At 40.6% G+C, this 19270-nt stretch overlaps 1 protein-coding gene across 1 annotated transcript; it reads left to right on the forward strand.

Annotated features, from left to right (window-relative positions):
- Positions 1-5315: 5315 nt before the first annotated feature.
- Positions 5316-6263, forward strand: LOC110306048 (olfactory receptor 3A1-like). Its single transcript, XM_021178240.2, has one exon. The coding sequence runs from the start codon at positions 5316-5318 to the stop codon at positions 6261-6263; it is 948 nt and encodes a 315-aa protein (XP_021033899.1).
- The last annotated feature ends 13007 nt before the right edge of the window (positions 6264-19270 follow it).

Genomic DNA, 19270 nt, shown 5'->3' on the forward strand with positions numbered 1-19270 from the left:
GTCCTGAGTTCAATTCCCAGCAACCACATGGTGGCTCACAGCCATCTGTAATAGAATCTGATGCCCTCTTCTGGTGTGTCTGAAGATAGCAATGGTGTACTCATATACATAAAATAAATAAATAAATAAATAAATAAATCTTTAAAAATAAAGAAAAATGGGGTTGCTAAACTCCCTTGTTACTCTCATGGAATTAATATGAGAGGTAGAACAGGGGATGGAGTGTGAGGCCTTTTTTTTTTTTTTTAAATAGTTAAATGTCACAAAGCATTATTATTTGGTTCATTAAAGACCTGGGTTACTTTTTGGATTGCAGCTCCCTAAACTCTTCCTTCCTGGGAGGGCTAATTTCTGAGGTCTCTAGAGAGTCCGCTATGGTGGATGGAGCCCCACGGTGGGATGATCTCATCTCCATTTTACTTCTTTTCTCATATATGACCCCGCCTTGCTCCCTGGGACTAGGGCCTGTACAGTGCCTCCCTCTCTCCTTTTTCTTCCAGAGAAGCCTTACCCAGCTCAGGACTTGCAACAGGTAAGTGAGTACTCCTGGGAGCTCCTTTTGCTCCTTAAGAAGTCACTGGAGCTGCTACCAAATGAGGAAGAATCTTATTTCATAGGATTCAGTAGGGCAAGTCTTGTTTAGATAACCCATTGAATGAAACAAAAAGCTGGGCAGGGATGGGTAGTCACCCTTGCCAGGGCCCTTCTGCCATCTGGCAGATTCCCTGGGTGAAACCTGCTTACTTATTGTTTCTAATGGGGGATGAGCCTTTCTGCCTGGACCCCGCCATCTTGACTTCATCAGAGGGCCTGACTGAGACTCTCCATCAGACCCTTAGAGTTTGGTTGGGACATCAGAGAGTCCTTAAGGCTCAATTTAAGAAAGTCTGCATCTCAGGCTGGATGCATGAGAATGGCAGGAGAACTTTTCTGCCAAGGTCACTACAGTAACCTTGTGTGAGACCGACCTCTTGGATGTACAGATCTAGCTCATCCCAGAATCTTGGGAAAGACAAATAAGTTCCACCTGCACAGAACAGAGGTCATGGGATTCTCTGTGAGGTTCACTCTTCTGGTTTGGCCTTATTTATTCATAGGGTTTGGCCTTATTTATTCATAGGGCCTTGCCCTCCTAATTGACAAATTTTGGGGGGCTGTTTGGGAAAAAATCATAAGTGAATAAGTTGTTTGAATTTTTCCTAATGAGTCCTTAGAAACATCTCATATAAACAAAGATTAAAAAATCCCACAGCAGTGCATCTGTGCCTTTCACTCAAGCTTGTACTTCCTACAAACACATCACTTTCTCATTTTGCATAGTTTCTGGCTCATCCAAGAGACCTCCTCAGCCCCTTCAGTCCAGTCCAGTGTCCCTTCTCACTGAAGTCATGTTGGTCTCGTGGCTCTAGTTCTGAAGTTCATTCAGCATTTATTTTGGAAATACTGAAAATCTACTGCATATAAACTATGCATTGAGAATATGAAGCTAAGACAGCTGAATGTCTTCCCTCCCATAAGCCACGGAGGAGCACAGCTGTGTCCTACAGAGAAGTGGCCATACAAGAGGGTAGCAGAGACAAAGATGCTAGAGTTGGTTAGCAGAAAGCAGTGGAAAGCAGGGTGACCCCCATAGGGGATATGTATTTTCATTCAAAAAAGTTTAGAGTTAGGAATAAGAAATCATTCTAGATGAAACAGTTGTGGATAGAAGAAACCGAAGAGTGCTTTATAATTTTAGTTAGACTGTATTTCAGAGAGCAAGCAGGAGGTACTTTATGCTTTGGTTATTTGATATACCTTGGAGTTATCTTACTCCCATTAGAACTCCAATTCTTGTGACACATATGGAATAACTTCTAGGTTATTCTATGGTTAGGATCCACAAGATGACCCAGTGAAGGTGACCATTGATTTAAGGGGATTTTAGACAATGTAAGAGTTGGCAAATTGAGTGTTACCCTACCTTATTCACAGACACAGCAGACACATAGTCACTATATTGTGGACCCTTCATTTTGGATTTTGATTGGCACTCTGCCAAGTATCCTTGTGTGCCCCTATCTGCTGCTTTAACTAAGTCGTATATAGAAAATTAACTGTAGAGATAGGGCATGTCTTCAGTGTCTAGCACAGTAGTTCTCAATCTGTGGATCATGGCCCCTTGGACTCACATATCAGATACTTTGCGTATCAGATATTTACATTATGATTTGTGAAAGCAGCAAATTACAGGTATGAAATAGCAGCAGAATAATTTTATGTTTGGGGGTCACCACAACATGAAGAACTGTATTTATTAAAGAATTGCAGCATTACTAACAGCCAACATTTCCCTTGGCAAAAGAAATGGGATAATTTTTAGCTATATGTCACTAAGATTGCACTCCATGGGCCAGAAAGATGGTCCACAAGGTATAGGCACTTGTTGGCATATTCAATGACCTGAGTTCAATCCCCAAGACCCCACATGGTAGAATGAGAGAACTGACTCCCTCAAGTCATCCCCTGACCTATGCACATAACACCGTAGCACACATGCCATGCACACATGCATGGACATATGTGTACACACACACACACACACACACACAGAAATAATGATAATTCTTATTTTTTAAAAACGTTGCCCTCTGTCATTTGTACTGTGTTGAGCACACAGTTATACATCAGGAAAGGTTCAGAATTAATTTAGTCCTACAGCCTCCTTGTATGATGGTTCAGCACCATTCACATCAGAACTCTGTCAGTGGTAGGATATGAAGTATACTTCATATACTATGGAAGTTTGAGCCAAAGCTGGTGTCCCTCTTAAATGCATGAGGCAACTCATGTTACATCACCCTCCATCTCCAATAACCTTCAGAAGAAAATGTCCAAAGTGCCAAGTTAGTTTTATAAGAGAAATTCTCTGTTTCTCTTGCATGAATAGCTGGACATTTTGTGCCTTTTAAAGCTTTTTATCTTAGGTTAAGACATAACGAACATGTGTCTTCTTTTGAGGATGGCTTATTCAGACTCTTTCACAGGATTGGCTTGTTGTGAAGCAGTGAGTAGCCCTCAATCTGAAACCTGAACTTAGATGTATAACTCCTAATAGAAATGGGGTAGACTAGAGGACTTGGGTGTTTGCTATTGAGTCTTCCGAGTTCCTTATATGTCCCATTTCTTTTACTATGTTGCAGCTTCTGATCTAAACATAATCCCACTTGGCTATGCATGTGCTTGGGGAGTGGGGGACTTATCCAAAACCACCTTGCCGATATTGCTGTCTTGCAGTGTTCCTCCTGTTGTCTCCTAGCAGTTTCATATCTTTTCTTTGGGTCTTTTGGTGCATTTTTAGCTCTTTTTCCACTTATAGTGAGGAATAGGGACCCAGTTTCATTCTTCTGCATGTGTGTAATGCCTAGACTTAGCTTGGTCCTCTTAGGTGCCTGTCTAGAAGAGCTATCTTGACTGGCCTGACCAGTGGACACATTGCTACATTCCTCATACAAATCTTTCCTCTGATGGTCTCCTGGCGATTTGGAGGTTAGCAGACATACAAAAGCACACCTAAGAAGTACAAATTTTCAAGATAGAAAACCAGGTATTTGATGAATACAGGGATTGGTAGATGGCTCAGTCAGTACAGGGCTTGCTAAACACACATAAGGGACTGAATTTGATTCCCAGCATCCACATAAAAAGCCTCAGGCATGGTGCCAAGGAATTGCCAAGGGAACTTCATACTACCACTACTACTACTACTAGTAATAAAAATTAAGTATATCAAGGGTAATTTTAATGAAGACATAGATGATTAGAAATTAAATTTGCATGGACATGGCATATCCCCCAGTGGAGGCCGTATATCCAAGAGCATACAGGCAGCATAAACAGTACTAGATAGCTTAAAACAAAACAAAACAAAACAAAACAGGAGGAAACAAAGTTGAACAGGGAAGGAGGGACAGATCTGGGAGGAGTCGGAGTAGAGGTGACTATCATCAAAATGCATTCTATGAGGTCCTCTAAGAACTAATAAAAATGAGAAAAACAAATCCGTTGACAGCTGCAGAAACAAAATAATCACAAGAGTGATGTCAAAGGAAGGAATTGGCTTGATAAATAGAAGATAAATGTTCTGACAGGACTCGTCTGCTTAAGCACACACACCATGTAAAGCAGGCCATACCTCACACTGCAGAACCCAAACAGATTCATGCCGATGGGAACCGGTAAGCCAGCAGGTTGTTTTGTTATTAGTGGATTTTAAAAAAAACAGGGAATGGAATAAATGCTATTTTGTCACGTCATAGAACATTGAAAAATTCTTGTCGGAATCTGAAACTTGAATCTTCTGAAGAACAGCCTCTCAAGCCTGTGACACGGAAGAGAAGAGGGACAGTCAGTCACTCAGCCATGAGTGGAGACTCTGTGAGCCTGAGGGACTAGCACATGAATGTGTGCACATGTGTGTGTATGTACACATATAAGACACATGAATATATAATACATTGTGACCATGGGACGAATATGACTCCTTATAGCTCATTTGGGATTAAAAGAAAAGTATGGCGAAATAAATCTCAAAGCTCCCACTTCCTATGTGTTGGTGGAACTGAGGGACATTTTTGTACTAGTCATTTTTTCTAGGTGTCGGTATACATGTTTTAGGCAAAATTTTATTTGTGGGATGCTATTTCTTGATTTATATCAAATTGTGGCCTATATTACAAGTCAAGACATTTAGATTTCATAGTTGATTCTTGATTTAGAAAAACTCGATTTTTGTATAATCCTTCTCCTTGTCTCTCTCCCTTCCTATGTGTCCCTCTCCCTTTGTCTTTTCCCCTCACTGTGTTGCCTGGGCTGATTGTCAGTATAAGTCAGTCTCCTTCATGTATCACATGGACAACTTTACCTACTTCATTTACCCACTTCACTGATTTTTCTCCCAATTCTGAGTTTCCTATGTGTTTGTTTCTCTCTTGAGTTTTACTTAGACAGTTTTACTGTTGGCAATTTCTGCTTTGTTTTATTTTTCCATTGCATGTATATACAACATTTTCTTTATCCATTAACTACCTCTCATGGTGTGGGGAGAAATGTCTAAGGCAATGGTACCATCAAGCAACTGACAGGTGAAGAGTCCAGGTAAAAGCAGAACTGGAGACAGTAAGTAAGGTTGGGGCTAGAGGAGAGCAAACATCCCCAGCATACACAGAAGTTTACCCTCAGGCTCAGCATATGGAGGTGGACCAGTGTATTTTTTATTAATTAATTACAGTAAAGAGAGATTGTTTCTACTCTGAAATGTCTTATAACAGGAATTCATGGAGTCCAAGTTTGAGAGCAATGGAACAGCAGTTACAGAGTTCATTCTTCTGGGCTTGGTAGAGACAGCAGGGCTGCAGCCAGTCATCTTTGTAATCTTCCTCTTCGCCTACCTGCTCACAGTTGGGGGCAACCTAAGCATCTTGGCAGCTGTATTTGTGGAACCCAAACTCCACACTCCCATGTACTTCTTTCTGGGGAATCTGTCCATGTTGGATGTCGGCTGCATCAGTGTCACTGTCCCATCAATGTTGGGTCGTCTCTTGTCCCACAAGCGCACAGTTCCCTATGGAGCCTGCCTCACACAGCTCTTCTTCTTTCATCAGCTGGCTGGAGTTGACTGCTTCCTATTGACAGCCATGGCTTATGACCGCTTTCTGGCCATCTGCCGGCCGCTCACTTATAGCACCCGAATGAACCACACTGTCCAGACGATCTTGGTGGCCACATCCTGGGCTTGTGCCTTCGGCAATGCACTGACCCACACTGTGGCCATATCCACACTTCACTTCTGTGGCCCCAATGTGATCAATCACTTCTATTGTGACCTGCCTCAGCTTTTCCAACTGTCCTGCTCTAGTACCCAGCTTAATGAACTGCTGCTCTTTGGTCTGGGTGTCCTCATGGCTGGTGCACCTGTGATTCTCATTGTCACCTCTTACATCCATGTGGCAGCTGCAGTTTTGAGAATCCAATCTTCAGAGGGCAGGAAGAAAGCCTTCTCCACCTGCAGCTCTCACCTCACTGTGGTAGGCATCTTCTATGGGACAGGGGTCTTCAGCTACATGCGGCTGGGGTCAGTGGAGGCTTCAGACAAGGACAAGGGCATTGGCATCCTCAACACTGTCATCAGTCCCATGCTGAACCCACTTATCTACAGCCTTAGGAACCCTGATGTGCAGGGTGCCCTGAGAAGGGTACTCACAGGAAAGCGAGACTTGGCATGAGGGTGAACAGGAGGGAAGAAAACACAGTATAAACTGGGTGTGCTGGTATACATGTGTAATCCCAGCACTTGACAGTGGAAGCAAGAGGATAAGAAATTCAATCTTCTCTTTGACATCAACTCTGAGGCCAACCTGGGCTGCAAGAGGTCCTGTCTCAAGAAAAATAAAAATAAAAACAAAACCAAAACCAAAACAAAACCACAATACATTCAATATCAAGATTTTTCCTTAGAGATTTGTTTTATTATTCAAATATTTCTATAAGTTATGATAAACACAAGTCCCAAGCTGAAGGAAATAAAAATTGATATATATATATATATATATATATATATATATATAATTTTACTCTATATAAATTTTACACTATTTTATTATTCCAATGATGAGCAAAACTGATCTCCAAATGTTTGGTAACAATGGCTGTTATAAATAAACTCTTTTAATGTTTAACTGCAAATAATTAAAAATCATTATAATATAAAAATTGTTATCTTGAGATGCAGTTTTGGAGGTTCACCTATGTTTGGTTATATCATCAAATATTTAATTTTCATGATATGAGTTAAATCATGATTCCTTCACAACTCATCTGTAGAATCCCAGACCCTTCCATCCACAATGTGACTTACCTAGAGATATGTTAATTAGAAAGTAAACATGCCCCAGTGGATTACAATACACCCATACACTTATGGGCAACACTAATTAGACACAGTGGTATAGCTCTTTACAAAGGAAAAGAGGACGTGAACCTAGGAGGCAGACATGTTGGGGCAGGAATCCAGGGCAAATCCAGTGGGGGTGATGGAGGTAGACACGATTAAAATAATCGTATACATGTATAAAATTCTCAAAAATGCAAAAAAACAAAAATTCAAGCCTCCTTCCCAAAAGGTGTAAGAGATCAAGGTTAAAAAAGGGTAGGGTTGGGGGTCCTAATCCAATAAGGCAGCCTTATGAGATTCAGAACCCCTCCTACCCTCGCTCTCTAGCATGCGGAGATGCAGTAGAAAGGTGTCTGCCAGTTAAGAGAAGACACCTCATCAGATCCTGACTATGGGAACAGCTGGATCTTGGAATTTGTGTCTCTAGAACTGTAGCAAAATGCATTTCTTCTGCTTAAGCCACTCAGGACAATATTTTGTATGGCAGACTGAGCTTGGTAATGTAACCCATTGGTGCTACTTTGTTGGGATTCATCTTTTTGTGTCCCTCTTCATTTATATAGACCATTAATAATTTTCACATTGATTTGAAGAAACTCTGCTGTATATTCTGCAAGTAACCCCAGTCTCCAAATATGCTATTCTTTCTTTTACTTTTATTTGTTTTTCCATCTTCCACTAACTGCAAGTTTTATATTTTATGTTTTCAAATATATTTTTATAAGCCTTTGGGCATTGTGTCATAATTACTAAAAAAACTGCTTGTAACATTTCCCTGGTTCTACAAACATCAATTCCAGATAGGTAAGAGGTTCCAGCCCACCTACCTTTTGCACCCACTTCTCTACCCCAAGAGCCCCTTGACCATCCTACACAGGCAGGTTTGAGGTCTGCAGACTCTATGCTCCCACTCACGCTTCCACCACCCCATGACCACCTGGCCTGAACATGTATGGAGTTCCTGGACTTTGCACCTCATGTGCATACTTCCCACACCCCATAAATACTGCACACAGACAAGTTAAAGATCCTGAGCCCTCCCACTTTCCATCACCACTTGAAGGATGTACTGGCCAATTCCATTTTCCACTACTTATCTTGGAAAGACAGGGTGAAAATCCCTGGACTGGTTTCCTCCTGAACATACTTGTATAGCTCTGTAAACACCAGGCCCCTACAGATAATGAAACAGCTGATGGGTGAAGATCATAACTGACTTCCATTCTGGTTCTTGTTCCACCATCCTCCAAGAAAGGAATTCAAAGGCAGAAAAGAACACAAAGCAGAGATACTTTATCATCAATCAAGGATTAACAGTTTTTAATTTTTAATTAAAGCAGATGGGTCTTAATTGACTAAATATCTAATAATATCCAGCAAATCAGGGAAGAGCTGTCAAAAAGTTATGAACAATTTCTATTGCTGTGGCTGTCATTTAGGCCTGATCCAGCCTGGACTTATTGGGGGCTCTGGCTGTCAGAAGCTCTTGTGCAGCCTAGTGACTTTTTAAAAAATTGTAATTAAATTATAATTACATTATTTCAACCCTTCCCCTTTCTCCATCTAATGCTCTTTCTGCCTCTTCCCTTCTTTGTTATTATTATATATACATAAATGCATAAATACATGAATACAACCTGCTGTGTCCATTAGGTATTGCTTGTATATATATGAAACATTTCAAGGCTTACTACTTGATATTGGACAACCAGTTAGGGGATTCATTCTTACACAAGACATATTCTCCCTTTGCCAGCATCTCTTAGTTTCTTTGTCTGGAGTGTGGGGCCCTGTGAGATTTCCTCTTCCACGATAGCATGTCTATTGGTATTATCATTGCTCAGGTCTTACCTAGGCAGTCATATTGCTGAGGTACCATGGATGTAACTTTCCTATTATTCCTAGGAGACACAATCTCACTGTGGATTTCCTGGTCCTCTGGCTCTTAAAATATTTTCACCCCCTCTTCTGTGATGACTCCTGAGGCTCAGGACTTGTGTTGTAGATGTATCTATCAGGACTGTGAACCCAAAAATAAATGGTTCTGTATTTTGACTAGTCGTATTTTTCTGTAATAGTCTCAGTCTGCTGCAGAGAGGTGCTTCTTTAACGAGGGGTGGTAACTTTTGTTCAGAGTTCCATTATAATTGTGCAGTCATGACTGGGGAAGTAGGTCCAGAGCAAGAGTGAGGTTGAGACATGTCTAAACCCCCCAAAAGCTCACCCTGAGACCAGCAGGCATGGGAGTGCTTCCTCCCTGCTCTATGCTTGCATGTCCTAGCTCACATAAGCATTACAACGCCCCACCTCTGCTGACTCCGATGTGGTCACATAGCCTAGTAGCTAGGTTTCAGGTTAAACTTCCTCTCTCCTTTATTAGGACATGTTCAGCAAGCCACCTGGAATCCCTTTTCATGCAAATGAAGCATTTCCAGAACCTCAGGCACAGCCAATAATATACAGTCACCCAGAAAATCCCTACCTTCTGGGATCTTCCCACCTGGAGTAGGGTGAAAGGAGACACAGAGTCGACTCAGGTGTGGCTTTAAAGAATGGATACAGAAAATGTGGTACATTTACACAATGGAGTACTACTCAGCTATTAAAAAGAATGAATTTATGAAATTCCTAGCCAAATGGATGGACCTGGAGGGCATCATCCTGAGTGAGGTAACACAATCACAAAGGAACTCACACAATATGTACTCACTGATAAGTGGATATTAGCCCAAAACTTAGGATAACCAAGATATAAGATACAGTTTGCTAAACACATGAAACTCAAGAAGAATGAAGACTGAAGTGTGGACACTATGCCCCTCCTTAGAATTGGGAACAGAACACCCATGGAAGGAGTTACAGAGACAAAGTTTGGAGCTGTGACGAAAGGATGGACCATCTAGAGACTGCCGTATCCAGGGATCCACCCCATAATCAGCTTCCAAACGCTGACACCATTGCACACACTAGCACGATTTTGCTGAAAGGACCCAAATATAGCTGTCTCTTGTGAGACTATGCCGGGGCCTAGCAAACACAGAAGTAGATGCTCATAGTCAGCTAGTGGATAGATCACAGGGCCCCCAATGGAGGAGCTGGAGAAAGTACCCAAGGAGCTGAAGGGATCCGCAACCCTATGGGTGGAACAACATTATGAATTAACCAGTACCCCAGAGCTCTTAACTCTAGCTGCATATGTATCAAAAGATGGCCTAGTCGGCCATCACTGGAAAGAGAGGCCCATTGGCACTGCAAACTTTATATGCCCCAGTACAGGGGAACGCCAGGGCCAAAAAAATGGGAATGGGTGGGTAGGGAAGTGGGGGGGAGGGTATGGGGGACTTTTGGGATAGCATTGGAAATGTAATTGAGGAAGAGATGTAATAAAAAATATTTAAAAAAAAAAGAAAGAAAAAAGATTGATGGTCTCAGGATGTTCCAGCTCTCTAACTGTACTGAATGTTGATGACAAATTTTAAAAAGTCCTAAAGACGTTTTTTTTTTTCTTCTAATATTGAGGGTCAAAAGCTTCTGGCTTAGGTGATTAACACCTGTGTCTAACAGAAGAGGAAGGTTAAGTAATGTAGCCTTTGTTCTATCTCTGAAGGAATAGCATGGCTCTAAGTTTCAGCCTGCTAGTTGAAGTCGCAGGAAGAAAAAGGGACACTCTTGGAATTGGGAACAAAACACCCATGGAAAGAGTTACAGGGATAAAGTTTGGAGCTGTGAAGAAAGGATGGACCATCTAAAGACTGCCATATCCAGGGATCCATCCCATAATCAGCTTCCAAACGCTGACACCATTGCATACACTAGCAAGATTTTGCTGAAAGGACCATGATATAGCTGTCTCTTGTGAGACAATGCCGGGGCCTAGCACACACAGAAGTGGATGCTCACAGTCAGCTATTGGATGGATCACAGGGCCCCCAATGGAGGAGCTAGAGAAAGTACCCAAGGAGCTAAAGGGAACTGCAACCCCATAGGTGGATCATTATTATGAACTAACCAGTACCCCAGAGCTCTTGTCTCTAGCTGCATTTGTATCAAAAGATGGCCTAGTCGGCCATCACTGGAAAGAGAGGCCCATTGGACTTGCCAACTTTATATGCCCCAGTACAGGGGAATACCAGGGCTAAGGGGTGGGGGTGGGTGGGTGGGGGACTGGGGGGGAAGTGTATTGGGGACTTTTTGGATAGCATTGGAAATGTAATTGAGGAAATTACCTAATTAAAAAAAAATAAAGTCAGAATCCCATGGTTAAAAAAAAAAAAAAAAGAAAAGTGATTTTAGCACTTATTTATAAGTTGTAAAAAGTTCCCTATGAAAGCTCTCTAAGAAAAAAAGAAAAGAGGTTTCTAAGGAAAAGGGGATAAGGGGTCTAAGAAAAAGGGGATAGCGGGATAAGGAGTGCTAAGAGGAGGGGGATGAGGAGAATTGCTAAGAAAAGTGGGTCAAGGAGATTGCTCTCCTCTTTTTGCCCTCAGAACTTATACCTTTCAGAATACATGATCACATGGAAAAAGTTCATCACAAGTTCACACATAAATTCAAATTATAAACCGAACAAGAAGTTTACAACAGAGAATGTTTACATGCATATCCATTAGGAGTAACTATCTGGCTAAACATTCATCACCTGTTGCAGCTCCACAGTTCATGGAGAAATAAAAACCATAACTAAGTTAATAGTGAAGTTTTGAACAGATAAACCTGGTCAACATTTTATCTTCTGTCCTAGCCCTATAATACATTGTTAGTTCCCTTTTATGACCTTTGGTTAATGGTTTTACAACTTTTTGGCATGTGCTCTGAATAGTATAATTCCTGCTTACTATCTCAGAAGCAACTAACTCATGACACCAAAGACTGGCAGCGTTCTCATTGTAGTATTGACTATCAGAATGGACCTAATAGCAGTTTCTCTATAAAAGAGCTTAATTCATACTGATATAATTTTAGGAATTCTTATAGAATCATCATTAAGAATTAAGAAGTCATCTATTTGTCTAAGTAGCATCACTACAATATAGTACATCTTCATTGTTCTGCAGAGATTTGTTCAAAAGTTTAGGCTAATACCTAGTGATTGTTGTATATGTTTAATAATAACAGGAAAAACATATTAATAGCAGGAATCTTTCCTAAAATGAATTTCTCCTGGGCCTTGTCTATCAGAGCAAATCTGTTGTGGATTTTTTTTAACCCAAGATAGATCATCTCAGGAAGATCACCTACTAGTTATTAGCTTGTCCTTTGTCAACTCCTAACAACTACCCCTCCCCAAGGTTTGTATAGCTCTTGTTCCCCCCAGTGAGAAGAGATGTTTCACTGAAGACTGTCTCTAGAGAAGGCTTTTTCTCCCACACCTACCAAAATTGTGCCTAACCCACCCTCCCCAGCTAAGTTTTATTCCTACAAGTCCAATCTAGTTCACAATGATGCTTGGATTCCCTGAGGGCAGAAGCAGACCAAGGGAAGAAATAATATTCAGAAAGGCATGGAGACTGGGATAGCTCCATCTAAAGCTGCAAGATCAAGATCTGAAGCATGGTTGTGATATCATTTTTGACAGCTATCAGAAAGCTTAGGCTAGAAGTAGGATCAGTCTGAAGCCCTCCACGGGCCCCATGCTTCCCACTCCAAAGGTTCCAAGACTCCCAAAATAGCTCTGTCAGGTAGGGACCAAGTGCTCAAGCATATAATTCTTTAGGGACTCTTTCACATTCAAAGCATAATGAGATCCAATGACCAGTACAAGACAAACCAAAGTTGAAAATCTACTTGGCAATGGCTTGCCATTGTATTATGACATTCCTATAACAATGCTGCAGTAGTTTCCCCCATTTTTACTCAAGATTTATTTAGGAAAGTATACTTAGTTTCACAATTAATGTTATTGATGTTTTAGTTTCTGCTATCAATGGAAATTTTCATCATAGTGCTTTTGGTTTTATACTTAGGGAAAAAATTGCTGAACAACAAAAAGCCTCTGTATTCCTGTAATAAGTCCTCAACCAAGAGCTTTGTAGACTGTCATGGTTTGAATGAGAAATAGCTTCCATAGGCTCATATGTTTGAATGCTCAGTCCGTAGTTGGTAGAACTGTTGGGGAAAGATTAGATGGTGTAACTTTGCTGGAGGAGTTATGTCATTAGGGGCAGGCTTTGAGGTTTCAAAAGCCCAAACTATTCCTGGGTAGCTCCCTGCCTCATGCTTCTGGATCAGATGTAAGGTCTCAGCTACTTCTCTAGCATCATGAATACCTACATGCTGCCATGCTTCTGGCCTTAATGGTCATGGACTCTAACCCTTTATAACTGTAAGTCCCAATTTAATACTTTTAAAAATGACTTGCCTTGGTCTCAGTATTTTTTCATGGTGACAGAAAAGTAACAAAGACAAAGCCAAGAGTCAATATGGAAAAGTCAGCTTCCCAAGAAGAAGTTTATACTTCTTTGTGATGAGAGTAAGTGGTAGATATAATAGAATGGTGAGAGGGTTATTTCAAAAGTAGGAGCTGAAAGTATGATTTAGCATTAAGAATCAGGCTGTTAGCATGGATCACAGGTTGCTATTACTGGGATTAGGATGTCTTCAGTTAATCTCTGGAACACTGCTCATCCTACACAGGCATCAATAGTCATCCAAAATAATAGATCTACAAATAGTATCCAAAGGTGATGTGCAAGCTGTAAAGAGTGATGGGCAGTCAATAGTCCCACCCAGATATAAAGCCTATGAATTCCAAACCCAACAATGACCAGTATGACAAGAGATACCCAAGCGTGCAATAGTGGCACTTCCAACAACTGTATAATTAAGATAACAACTGTACTTAAGATCCACTTAGTGAGAGGAGATTCATGGCTAGTACTATGCACCTAGCCAAATACACATAACTGGTTAAGTCATGGATACTAGAAGAGAGCCTACTACTGCCCAATCCCTAAACCAGTAGAATTACTAACAGAATTTCTTTTTTTTTTGATTTTTAATATTTTTATTACATATTTTCCTCAATTACATTTCCAATGCTATCCCAAAAGTCCCCCATAGCGCCCCCCACTTCCCTACCCACCCATTCCCATTCTTTTGGCCCTGGCATTCCCCTATATTGGGGCATATAAAGTTTGCAGGTCCAATGGGCCTCTCTTTCCATTGATGGCCGACTAGGCCATCTTTCGATACATATGCAGCTAGAGACAAGAGCTCCGGGGTTCTGGTTAGTACATCATGTTGTATCTTTTTTTTTTTTTAACTTTTATTTATTTATTTATTTATTTATTTATTTTTTTAATATTTTTATTACATATTTTCCTCAATTACGTTTCCAATGCTATCCCAAAAGTCCCCCATAGCGCCCCCCACTTCCCTACCCACCCATTCCCATTATTTTGGCCCTGGCATTCCCCTATATTGGGGCATATAAAGTTTGCAAGTCCAATGGGCCTCTCTTTCCATTGATGGCTGACTAGGCCATCTTTCGATACATATGCAGCTAGAGACAAGAGCTCCGGGGTTCTGGTTAGTACATCATGTTGTTCCAACAATAGGGTTGCAGATCCCTTTAGCTCCTTGGGTACTTTCTCTAGCTTCTCCATTGGGAGCCCTGTGATACATCCAATAGCTGACTGTGAACATCCACTCCTGTGTTTGCTAGGCCCCAGCATCGTCTCACAAGAGACAGCTATATTTGGGTCCTTTCAGCAAAATCTTGCTAGTGTATGCAATGGTGTCAGCGTTTAGAAGTTGATTATGGGATGGATCCCTGGATACAGCAGTCTCTAAATGGTCCATCCTTTCATCACCGCTACGAAATTTGTCTCTGTAACTCCTTCCCTGGGTGTTTTGTTCCCAGTTCTAAGAAGGTGTACAGTGTCCACACTTTGGTCTTCATTCTTCTTCAGTTTCATGCGTTTAGCAAATTGTATCTTAAATCTTGGGTATCCTAAGTTTTGGGCTAATATCCACTTATCAGTGAATACATATTGTGTGAGTTCTTTTGTGATTGTGTTACTTCACTCAAGATGATGCCCTCCAGGTCCATCCATTTGGCTAGGAATTTCATAAATTCATTCTTTTTAATAGCTGAGTAGTACTCCATTGTGTAAATGTACCATAATTTCTGTATCCATTCCTCTGTTGAGGGACATCTGGGTTCTTTCCAGCTTCTGGCTATTATAAATAGGGCTGCTATGAACATAGTGGAACATGTGTCCTTTTTACCGGTTGGGACATCTTCTGGATATATGCCCAGGAGAGGTATTGCTGGATCCTCCGGTAGTACTATGTCCAATTTTCTGAGGAACCGCCAGACTGATTTCCAGAGTGGTTGTACAAGCTTGCAATCCCACCAACAATGGAGGAGTGTTCCTCTTTCTCCACATCCTCGCCAGCAACTGCTGTCACCTGAATTTTTGATCTTAGCCATTCTGACTGGTGTGAGGTGGAATCTCAGGGTTGTTTTGATTTGCATTTCCCTGATGATTAAGGATGTTGAACATTTTTTTCAGGTGCTTCTCTGCCATTCGGTATTCCTCAGGTGAGAATTCTTTGTTCAGTTCTGAGCCCCATTTTTTAATGGGGTTATTTGACTTTCTGGAGTCCACCTTCTTGAGTTCTTTATATATATTGGATATTAGTCCCTTATCTGATTTAGGATAGGTGAAGATCCTTTCCCAATCTGTTGGTGGTTTTTTTGTCTTATTGATGGTGTCTTTAGCCTTGCAGAAGCTTTGTAGTTTCATGAGGTCCCACTTGTCAATTCTCGATCTTACAGCACAAGCCATTACTGTTCTATTCAGGAATTTTTCCCCTGTGCCCATATCTTCAAGGCTTTTCCCCACTTTCTCCTCTATAAGTTTCAGTGTCTCTGGTTTTATGTGAAGTTCCTTGATCCACTTAGACTTGACCTTAGTACAAGGAGATAGGAATGGATCGATTCCCATTCTTCTACATGTTAACAACCAGTTGTGCCAGCACCATTTGTTGAAAATGCTGTCTTTCTTCCACTGGATGTTTTTAGCTCCCTTGTCGAAGATCAAGTGACCGTAGGTGTGTGGGTTCATTTCTGGGTCTTCAATTCTATTCCATTGGTCTATTTGTCTGTCACTATACCAGTACCATGCAGTTTTTATCACAATTGCTCTGTAGTAGAGCTTTAGGTCCGGCATGGTGATTCCACCAGAGGTTCTTTTATCCTTGAGAAGAGTTTTTGCTATCCTAGGTTTTTTGTTATTCCAGATGAATTTGCAGATTGCACTTTCTAATTCGTTGAAGAATTCATTTGGAATTTTGATGGGGATTGCATTGAATCTGTAGATTGCTTTTGGCAAGATAGCCATTTTTACAATGTTGATCCTGCCAATCCATGAGCATGGGAGATCTTTCCATCTTCTGAGATCTTCTATAATTTCTTTCTTCAGAGACTTGAAGTTTTTATCATACAGATCTTTCACTTCCTTAGTTAGAGTCCCGCCAAGATATTTTATATTATTTGTGACTATTGAGAAGGGTGTTGTTTCCCTAATTTCTTTCTCAGCCTGTTTATTCTTTGTGTAGAGAAAGGCCATTGATTTGTTTGAGTTAATTTTATATCCAGCTACTTCACCGAAGCTGTTTATCAGGCTTAGGAGTTCTCTGGTGGAATTTTTAGGGTCCCTTATATATACTATCATATCATCTGCAAAAAGTGATATTTTGACTTCATCTTTTCCAATTTGTATCCCTTTGATCTCCTTTTGTTGTCGAATTGCTCTGGCTAGGACTTCAAGTACAATGTTGAATAGGTATGGAGAAAGTGGACAGCCTTGTCTAGTCCCTGATTTTAGAGGGATTGCTTCAAGCTTCTGACCATTTACTTTGATGTTGGCTACTGGTTTGCTGTAGATTGCTTTTATCATGTTTAGGTATGGGCCTTGAATTCCTGATCTTTCCAAGACTTTTATCATGAATGGGTGTTGGATCTTGTCAAATGCTTTTTCCGCATCTAAGGAGATGACCATGTGGTTTTTGTCTTTGAGTTTGTTTATATACTGGATTACGTTGATGGATTTCCGTATATTGAACCATCCCTGCATCCCTGGGATGAAACCTACTTGGTCAGGATGGATGATTGTTTTGATGTGTTCTTGGATTCGGTTAGCAAGAACTTTATTGAGGATTTTTGCATCAATATTCATAAGGGATATTGGTCTGAAGTTTTCTATCTTTGTTGGGTCTTTTTGTGGTTTAGGTATCAGAGTAATTGTGGCTTCATAGAATGAGTTGGGTAGAGTACCTTCTGTTTCTATTTTGTGGAATAGTTTGTGAAGAACTGGGATTAGATCTTCTTTGAAGGTCTGATAGAACTCTGCACTAAACCCATCTGGTCCTGGGCTTTTTTTGGTTGGGAGACTATTAATGACTGCTTCTATTTCTTTGGGGGATATAGGGCTGTTTAGATCATTAACCTGATCTTGATTCAACTTTGGTACCTGGTATCTGTCTAGGAACTTGTCCATTTCATCCAGGTTCTCCAGTTTTGTTGAGTATAGCCTTTGGTAGAAGGATCTGATGGTGTTTTGGATGTCTTCAGGATCTGTTGTTATGTCTCCTTTTTCATTTCTGATTTTGTTAATTAGGATGCTTTCCCTGTGCCCTCTAGTGAGTCTGGCTAAGGGTTTATCTATCTTGTTGATTTTCTCAAAGAACCAGCTCCTTGATTGGTTGATTCTTTGAATAGTTTTTCTTGTTTCCACTTGGTTGATTTCACCCCTGAGTTTGATTATTTCCTGCCGTCTACTCCTCTTGGGTGAATTTGCTTCCTTTTGTTCTAGTGCTTTTAGGTGTGTTGTCAATCTGCTAATGTGTGCTCTTTCTAGTTTCCTTTTGGAGGCACTCAGAGCTATGAGTTTTCCTCTTAGAAATGCTTTCATTGCGTCCCATAAGTTTGGGTATGTTGTGGCTTCATTTTCATTGAACTCTAAAAAGTCCTTAATTTCTTTCTTTATTCCTTCCTTGACCAAGGTATCATTGAGAAGAGTGTTGTTCAGTTTCCACGTGAAGGTTGGCTTTCTATTATTTATTTTGTTATTGAAGATCAGCTTTAGTCCATGGTGATCTGATAGGATGCATGGGACAATTTCAATGTTTTTGTATCTGTTGAGTCCTGTTTTGTGCCCAATTACGTGGTCAATTTTGGAGAAGGTACCATGAGGTGCTGAGAAGAAGGTGTATCCTTTTGTTTTAGGGTAAAATGTTCTGTAGATATCTGCCAGATCCATTTGATCCATAACTTCTGTTAGTTTCACTGTGTCCCTGTTTAGTTTCTGTTTCCATGATCTGTCCATTGGTGAAAGTGGTGTGTTGAAGTCTCCCACTATTATTGTATGAGGTGCAATGTGTGCTTTGAGATTTACTAAAGTTTCTTTAATGAATGAGGCTGCCTTTGTATTTGGAGCATAGATATTCAGGATTGATAGTTCCTCTTGGAGGATTTTACCTTTGATGAGTATGAAGTGCCCCTCCCTGTCTTTTTTGATGACTTTGGGTTGGAAGTCAATCTTATCTGATATTAGAATGGCTACTCCAGCTTGTTTCTTCAGACCATTTGCTTGGAAAATTGTTTTCCAGCCTTTCATTCTGAGGTAGTGTCTATCTTTTTCTCTGAGATGAGTTTCTTGTAAGCAGCAAAATGTTGGGTCTTGTTTGTGTAGCCAGTTTGTTAGTCTATGTCTTTTTATCGGGGAGTTGAGTCCATTGATATTAAGAGATATTAAGGAAAAGTAATTGTTGTTTCCTGTTATTTTTGTTGTTAAAGTTGGCATTCTGTTCTTGTGGCTGTCTTCTTTTAGGTTTGTTGAGGGATTACCTTCTTGTTGTTTCTAGGGCGTGGTTCCTGTCCTTGTATTGGTTTTTTTCTGTTATTATCCTTTGAAGGGCTGGATTCATGGAGAGATAATGTGTGAATTTGGCTTTGTCGTGGAATACTTTGGTTTTCCATCTATGTTAATTGAGAGTTTGGCTGGGTATAGTAGCTTGGGCTGGAATTTGTGTTCTTTTAGTGTCTGTATAACATCTGTCCAGGATCTTCTAGCTTTCATAGTCTCTGGTGAAAAATCTGGTGTAATTCTGATAGGCTTGCCTTTATATGTTACTTGGCCTTTTTCTCTTACTGCTTTTAGTATTCTATCTTTATTTAGTGCATTTGTTGTTCTGATTATTATGTGTCGGGAGGTATTTCTTTTCTGGTCCAGCCTATTTGGAGTTCTGTAGGCTTCTTGTATGTTCATGGGCATCTCTTTCTTTAGATTTGGGAAGTTTTCTTCTATAATTTTGTTGAAGATGTTTGCTGGT

Source organism: Mus caroli, unplaced genomic scaffold (genome assembly GCF_978045245.1).
Source record: "Mus caroli unplaced genomic scaffold, Mus_caroli_1 scaffold_13, whole genome shotgun sequence".
Lineage (NCBI taxonomy): Eukaryota > Metazoa > Chordata > Mammalia > Rodentia > Muridae > Mus > Mus caroli.